Below are 8,602 nucleotides of genomic sequence, written 5' to 3'. Positions count from 1 at the left end.
TTCATTGTTAACACCGTTCAAAGTGTTTTAGGTTTACAAAGCCGTATTTTAAGGAGAAACTTATGCAAACATGTAAATGTACCTCGACCATCCAAGGCTCGACTTATTAGGTCAATTAACCCAAGAATCAACTCATCAATACCTCGAGGCTTTACACCTTTTACGACCTGACTTTTAAGCTTCATTGTTGGCAATTTATAATATATGCACCAAATTGGTTGAGTGTCTATGAAGTTATCTATGTTGCAAAATTACATCCAGAAATAAGTATGTGTATATAAATCCTTCCCATATCTTTATAATAAAGATGACATGCCGAAGTTTCTTTCCTTTTCAAATGAAAGTGATTGGTTTTTCATCATAGCTATGTTGAAAGTTCTCTACTAAAACCTGATTATTTTTCATGAGTTGTGATACCATACCTACAAAAATGTCATATTTTCAAAGTTGTTTGATTTCATATGTTTTATCATTTCAAAACAATGCATGTTCATGTGATCCCAAATATTATATTATGTAGTTTCTATGCCGACGGTGAGACATTGATCGTCAACTTGTATGCAAGTTAAATGCCTCAACAACCTAGAGGCCGTTATGCGGTGCTATGTATATAATACCATTTTGTGGTGCACTTTTACCTCTTGTTGTAGGAAAACAATATTATGACATAGAGAGAAACTACATAGATCCTCCAAAATGTTGTAAAGATAGAGTGTGGGATCCGATTTATATTTATAGAATTTTCCTCGTGGAAAGTTCCACCTGTATAGGGATTATTAACGTACTTCACTAGCTAATTTTATTAGAATAATCATTTTCAAGGCCTAAACATAAGTGTTGGTTAAGTTAATGTACAATTTCTAGTTTACCACATTGCAAAATTTTGAAGCATTGCAATATTGGAGATTGTATTTTAAGATGCATAATGCACATGTTAGATAAGGTCCACGGGCTCTTCTTTTCGTAGTATTACACATTGGGATTCCCATGGAAAATATTACACAAAAGAAAAGAGGAATGAAATGTTAGATCTTAGGATTCATATTCATAAAACTAAAACCGAAAAATTGAGGAATGCACCTGATTGGTAGATAAAATAACTTACTTCACTTAATGATGTTTTTCATACTAGTATGAACTTATATCGTTGACATGCAATGATCATGGGATTTTTTTAAATAAAAATGCATGAATCCAAAAACTATAAAAATTCACTCACGTAGCATTTCGTGCGTTAGAAGGCATTCTTTATTGAAGGAAACACGGCACTTCATTTTATATATATATATATATATATGTGCATGGGATGGATGCATACGAATATGTCGAGAAAGTCTTCATGAACGCGAGGATACTACAATTCCAAGGTTTTGGAAAACAAAGAAACCTTCTGATGAGATTGTAGAAGGCAAAGAACCCTTCGATTGAGTAGATCACTCTATGAGCATGTGCATAAATTAGCGGGACGAAAACTTAACATAGTTCTAGCCACGTAAAGAGAGGATAAATTTGGCTTTCACCAAAATCATTGTTGCAAGCAAATTGAACACTCCAAACCATAGTACAATTTATGCTAGCAAGCAAATCGAATGCTCCAAAATTCAAAATTTTCTTCAGAACCAAACAAGGAGGGCATGTGCACATTAATCATTCCTCCAATGAAGGTGGAACATCTAGCCATATTTGTTGAATACGACAAGAGCAATAAAGACTTAGGTCTAGGAGGAACATGTTCTTTCCTTTGACAAATCCTAATGTAGATTACACTAATGATAAAAAGAATAGTATCACATCAATATCAACTAACAAACTCTTGAAGAGAACTTTTCCATTAATATGTAGTTATGTTAGATATATTTTCACAATATTTGCATACAATATGTAGGGGCCGTAACATCACATTTTTTATACTTGCAAAGACATTCGTCATAAATAATCCACACGTCTCCTCTCGCCTCCAATGTAAATTCTATATACCAAGTGCATTCAAGGCCTACTTTATAAAATTTCCCAAAATTACAGCTCACTTTGCATTGATATTAATAAATCCCGCTTTACAATACGTTATGGACGACTTGAAATCAGTAATCAAATAGCTTGCGTGAAACTCTTGTGGGGGGAGAGACACCTATTATCATAGTTACCCCTCTCCTCGAGCCTAGCATACATTACATTATCACATTTTATGAGCAACAAATTTTCTAGACCTGATCTGTGGTAAATGTAATGTTGGGTTTTGTAAAACTCATCGATTCTTGTTACTGACAGTGACAACTATGTAATGCATGTTGACAAAATTGTTCTATTTCACGTCCACAGCTTAACAAACACAATCATGATTAATGACTAAAAGATCCATGATTAAGTATCATACAGAAGTTACAAAATTTTAAAAACTACTTCATCAATGATTTATGTAAAAATTTGACATAAAAAACATAATGAAAAATTGAAACTAGGAGTTAAATATTTAAAACTTTTGAGTCAAGCTATTAGCTACCATGGCAAATTAGTAAGCTGCACACAGTACGCCTAATTCGCCAATATTGGTTTTGATGGATTGCCACATAGCTCTAACTAAGTCTGGGCATTTCTCGAAAACATTGATTAGAACATGCTTCATTTCAGAGTTTCATAGTTACAAATACATTCATTTTCAAGTTTTGTTAGACAAATGCCTTTAGCCAAGCCAATTCAGGATATGTTATCTTTAAAACAAGCACATGTGCCTCACCATTGTGTTCAAGTAGATGGATATAAAACTCATGTAAATTACGGGAATAAACTCTTGCAAGAAATAAAGAAGCAATATTTTTTGGAAACATTAATTAAGAAAATGACAAATCAGTTGTCATGTTATATATATTCACACCATCATATGATGAATCAATCAATGTTGGGAGATCTGTTACAATGTTGACTCAATCAAATAGACCTCGGTCGCAATATTCATCACTACACAAAATCTAGTACTTTTAATAGATACTAAAATATCATTGCAACATAGTGTGGCTTTTGCTAAGTTTCAGACAGCTCACCCAACTGCAAAACTCTCATATAAAATTGATAGGATAATTGCTCAACTTCATGCCAAACTCTCACGTTTAGATATCGAATGTAATTTATTTCTCAAACTCTCATGTTCTGGATGATCTTTCTATTGTGATATAAAAGAAACAAGTTTATGTACGTTAGTCCTTGTTTAGATACCCATCAATAAGTCATGTATTGTGTTGGCATTAGATATGAATCTTTTGCCATCATAATGCCTTTATGGGAAAGTAAGGGCAACTACTAAATAAATTGTCCTCAATTGGATATATCTTCTGGTTGTGGAGGATTCGACCATTAGTAAATGACACTAACGAAAATGATTAAGTAAACTTACATTGCATTATTGGTGACATTTCAACAAACAACATGAAGCAAGGGAAAGGGCAGCTACTGAATAAATTGTCCTCAATTGGATATATCTTCTGGTTGTGGAGGATTGACTGTTAGTAAATGGCACTATCACAAATCGATTGACACTAACAAAAATGATTAAGTAAACTTACATTGCATTATTGGCGACCAGTCAACAACATGAAGCAAGGGAAAATAAGGGCAACTACTAAATAAATTGTCCTCAATTGAATATATCTTCTGGTTGTGGAGGATTGACCATTAGTAAATGACACTATCACAAAACGATTGACACTAACAAAAATGATTAAGTAAACTTACATTGCATTATTGGTGACCAGTCAACAACATGTAGCTAAAAGCTATAAAAAGCGTTTATTATTTGTTGATAATAATGAACAACAAAATTATGTTTGAAAACAAACGACACAAATTGGCGCCAAAACTCACATAGTAAACTAGGACCTTCTGATAGAGGTGGTATTTATAAATGTGGCACAATACGAAGCTACTCAATACCAACATATTGACCATATAAATGTGTACAACGATCATTAATTACTAGGCAAATTGGAAACAATCCTACTACTGAAGGCTTACGGAGAGAGCATCATAACACACCACTCTTTGGAAAGAGTGGTCACATACTAGTGATTAAAACCAATGATAATGATAATATGTAATAGAGACCTGCATGAAAATCCTCTCAATACCACCTCCCTTTTCATACTTTTGGCAAATTTTCATGCCATGTAGGAAGTAATAGTAGTTGATACTAGAAACTTGGGGTTGGTTGAATATTGGGCAGAAAGAAAAAAGAGAATCATGATGTGATCTACATTGCCTCCACCTACCAGAAACAGAGGAACTTAGTCACTTTGGAGTGCTTTGCATATGAGGATATGCATGCACGGTTGTCAAGAATTCCTACAAGGTTGTGCCACCTTTCAAGGGCTCCTAGCAGAGACAGAACAGATTATGGATGGCACTAGGCATGCTTGTTGCTTGTCCACTCGATCACAAAACCAAACTCATGCAAGATATAAACTATGAAATTCAGAAACAATATCGCTTTTTCATTTCAGATTTTTCTCTACCATTGGTTACGTCCCCAGTCATGTTAGTCACCATGTGCATTTTCATACATCTTCATTAGATATCTCTCTCAAAGAAGGGCCTTGTTTTAAAGTTATATCACATATCAGGGACAGTTGGTTATTTCACTCACTTATGACAACGTAGTTCAGAATTTGGTTCTATGTTTCACGTTGAGAAGCTATATTTTGCATATCCATCTACATGCTTGGTGACCAACATTTTAGGTGCTCCGTCATTGCTTCACAGAGTGCTTAACTTAGTAACTTTAGGACTTGTGCTCAATAACTGGAGCAATAGGCTAACTACCAAATGTTTGTTTATTCTTTTCATGATAAATCACGTGTACTGTTAACTCGCCGTCTGATCAACAGTGGGAAAGGTGCAAACTGGAATGTAAGGGTTGATTGCTTATGAAACATGTGCATATCTATTTCAGATTTGGTTGAGTTTTTTCTAGAGTCGTTGGGCTCTCCTAGTAGAGCATGTGCATCGCATTATATTATGCACAGATTCTATAGGTTCATTACAAATTTGATTCCATCGTCCACATTGATCAACAATCCACAAAACAAATGTTTGTCCCTCATAATTGGTGACAATCTAGGCCATGTATCAACTTTTCATGCTTCTTGACCTGTATCGAGTATATTACACTTTCTTAGATCATTTGGCCTTGTTGTATAACACAATATGTCAGCAGGACAGATAACTACATCGTCAGACTTATAATTTCTCGAAAATTTAAGGAAATACTTAGATGATGTGGGCATGGAATTTACGTTCTGCAAGAGAATTCTTTTGTTACGCACTGCTACCCAAAAATGTATAATTTATAGGACAATAATGTGCCAATGCCAAGGAATACAATATAATACCACATGATCAGGAAACTGTCGAAATATTTAACATTTTGGCAAACACAAGTAATTGGAAAAAACTAAAGATAACTTATTTAATAAGCGTATAAAGTGAGTGAGTGAGAGAGAGAGAGAGAGAAACAATATGATATCATAACTTATCTCTTGAAAACCTTTACGAAGAATTCAAGACTTCATCCGGGTTTTTTGTGCTATCCTCAAGCCAGTTGAGATACGTCGGATTTCCACCAATAATTGGCAAAGCAATAACTTCTGGCACTCTAAAAGTAAATGAAAAAATGAAATATCATGTACAAGTTATAAGAAGAAAAAAGGACAAAAAACGTGTTCAAAGATATTTAAGTGCTTCACAGTTATAATAATAATACAGAGAGACTTACTCATATTTATGGTGTTTGATAACATGCTGGGTTAATTCTTTTAACAAAGATTCCCTAGTCTTGATAATCAAAAGAACTTCAGAGTCTGTTTCCACCTATCGCAATCCAATCTAATTTTTTCAGTTTATATGGCTGAGATTCAAGCCTGCAAACAGTTTTATCGAACAAATAGAAATACCATATTCATATACCTTTCCTTCCCACCAGTAAGTCGATTCTACGCCTGATGAAGCAACAACAACCACACATTTCAAGCAATACAATACGCTTTACAAGAAAGTAAATGGTTTGAATTAAACACAAAACAACTCATTTGGAATGCTCGGTAGCTAAAACAAGTTGCTATCTAGCGTGGGATTCTATTTAAATATTATATTAAAGTTCTATTGAGGATTAAAATTGACTAGATAATGCATGATTAAAAGACAGTGCAAAGACTAATGACAAACAAGAATGAGCTCAAGATAGTGCACTATTATATGGAGAGATACAAAAGCTTGAGATGTCCTTCATATAAGAGCATTTAATAACCTACTACCCTGTTTTGCCACTATAGTTTTTCCACATAGCTGTTCCAGGAACAAACCTCGAATTGAAACTCGATGAGACCTTACTACACATTCTCTAGGCGTGATATTACCTTTTGCATATCTGCATGTGCCTATGATAATATCAATATCAATAGAGATTGTGTCACCATACCTTCAGAATAAGATACCATGCTCTGTCCATTCACCCATGCCAGTTTCATTCCTCTACCTTTTTTCAGGTGAAAAACACTGAAATACTGAGTTTTTGCATTATTTCCCCAAAACACCCCTAAGTTTTTGCCATTCCCCCAAAACCCTGCTCAACCCTGAAAGAGAGAAAAAACGGGGACAGATTGCCTTATAATTGCTCAAATAGCAGATATAATTGAGGGAAAGTGGATGACTTGAACACAACAAATTGCTTGAAAGGAAAGCTGCAAAGGGCATTTGATGAAATAATAAAAGCCTGTGGGCATGTGGTGAAAACTCGGGGTATTTCGGAAAATTTCGCCTATTTTCTTAAAAGAGCAGCTATTCATCCATACTAATTATACCTCATCCTGGGGCAAAAACTAAATTTCTCCTAACCTTCCTTGAGGTACCAGGAATATGCACCAAACTCATACTAAGACATCTTCCAAAATGTAGCATTTTTTATATTCAAAGGGATTCCATTTCAACAACGAAAATCTGAGTTTCCAGGTCAAGTCAATAAGCATTAAAAAACTAGCAAAGAAATCTTTTTTAAGCCAAAATAATTTTACCTGGAACTTGGTTGACACATGCTGCAAGCTTTGCATTAACAATGCTATTTGCTAAATTTTTTCCTGCCCAAACAAGATGATCAGTGAGTTGAATCTATAATATAACATAGAAATCAGGACTAGGTATAGCTTTTTTAAGTTGTTTTAAAACAGCATGTGTTGAAGAAGAGATGTTATCAAAAAGAAGACACTTTACGGATTTTTCATCATTTGTTAGGGAATCTTGAAAAGGGAAGCCCACAACATTACCCGTTCATAATGGAATTACATTATGCAAATTTCAGAGTACCTTCATCTTTATTTGGCACAGTCACATAGACCACAATATGCTTGGTTTGTCTATCTTCTGCCATTGCTTGGACTCGCGATGTGGATAAATTTCTATGTCGAAGTATTGCCTTAGTGAAAGCCTACCAGCAAAAAGAAGGGGGGGTTAATAGCAAATCAAAAAAGAAAAATGATGAGCTTTGATTCACAATCTTCATGAAAGGAGTAAAAAAACTTCACTTAATTCAAAATATACATACATATATATATATAAAGGATAACACACAGAATTTTGATTTCATGAATTTTATGAAAGGTATCAAAAAGCTCCCATCTTCACTGTACATGTGTCCATGTTGATTTCATAAACTTTATGGAAGGAATAAAAAAAACCTCTCCTTCCGCAGTATGTGTGTGTGCAGAAATTAGTGTAGTGTAAAAAATCTAACAAGAGCAAAAATATGGATTTTGATTCATGATCTTCATAAAAGGACTAAGAAATCTTCATCTCCTTTGCATGTATTAGGAAACACCTTGTGCTGTAGCAAAGCAAACAAGATAACATGAAATTTGATATAGCATGTGTGTATGCATAAATATAGGCTGCGCATCCTTTTTTGTACTTCTCTCAGAACTAAACCACGTGACTTTATGCACACTTACTATAAGGTTTATTTTACAATCAATGGAAAAACAAGAAATCGGTTCACATAAGTGAAAAAAAACCTCGCCCACTTTTCAGATAACACTGTATTGTAGCAAATCAGAGAAGAAAATATCAAATTTAGTCAAGATCTTCAACATAGCGAGATATAAAACGGTCTCATCTCTTTCACAAAGTTCACATACATCAAAGCATTGTAGCAAATCAAAGAAAGAAGCCAGAGATCAAACTAAATGGACAAACAAGAATTTATTTATTTTTTAAAACAGTACCTGGTAATGCAGAGAGCGCATGGATGCACTGTGTCGTCGTATCAGAGGAACAACATGTGGGTTTGGGATGTAATAAGTAAACCCCAGTACCCCCCAAGGGCTCTGCAGCCTACCAAAAATTTCACACATGATTCTCCGGAGAAAAACCTTATCGGAGTTCCGGTGAGGCGTAATGTAATGTACACACATCTCATGCGGTAGTATTGTCGGAAAATTTTGCCCCTCTTACATAATCTATAATATCCGATGGACGATATTGCCGAATCTAGATCAAGTGTCAGACCTTAAGTATCCGATGATATTGGCATATGTCTAGATTGGGTGTGATGCCACAAGTACCCCTA

General features: G+C 34.6%; 1 protein-coding gene across 1 annotated transcript; it reads right to left on the bottom strand.

Annotated features, from left to right (window-relative positions):
- Positions 1 to 5,384: 5,384 nt before the first annotated feature.
- On the bottom strand, positions 5,385 to 8,398 carry CUTA (Nitrogen regulatory PII-like, alpha/beta). Its single transcript, XM_087322915.1, has 6 exons — positions 8,259 to 8,398; positions 7,345 to 7,465; positions 7,056 to 7,118; positions 5,953 to 5,984; positions 5,762 to 5,856; positions 5,385 to 5,641 (listed from the first exon to the last, which is right to left on the bottom strand). The coding sequence occupies exons 1-6, from the start codon at positions 8,385 to 8,387 to the stop codon at positions 5,536 to 5,538; spliced, it is 546 nt and encodes a 181-aa protein (XP_087179041.1). The 5' UTR covers positions 8,388 to 8,398; the 3' UTR covers positions 5,385 to 5,535.
- Positions 8,399 to 8,602: the final 204 nt, after the last annotated feature.

This window comes from Azolla caroliniana, unplaced genomic scaffold, assembly GCF_043228905.1.
Source record: "Azolla caroliniana isolate FFs.n. ecotype wild unplaced genomic scaffold, voAzoCaro1.0.p SCAF_7, whole genome shotgun sequence".
Taxonomy (NCBI): domain Eukaryota; kingdom Viridiplantae; phylum Streptophyta; class Polypodiopsida; order Salviniales; family Salviniaceae; genus Azolla; species Azolla caroliniana.
Note: the sequence above shows the minus strand (reverse complement) of the source record. Positions and strands in the feature narration are given on the sequence as shown.

Coding starts and splice junctions, on each gene's coding strand:
- CUTA (XM_087322915.1), bottom strand. CDS start 8,387: ATGTGTGAAATTTTTGGTAGGCTGCAGAGCCCTTGGGGGGTACTGGGG. Junction 7,466..8,258: donor TGCGCTCTCTGCATTACCAG/GTACTGTTTTAA, acceptor TTTTGCTGGTAG/GCTTTCACTAAGGCAATACT. Junction 7,119..7,344: donor TGTGCCAAATAAAGATGAAG/GTACTCTGAAAT, acceptor TTGTTTGGGCAG/GAAAAAATTTAGCAAATAGC.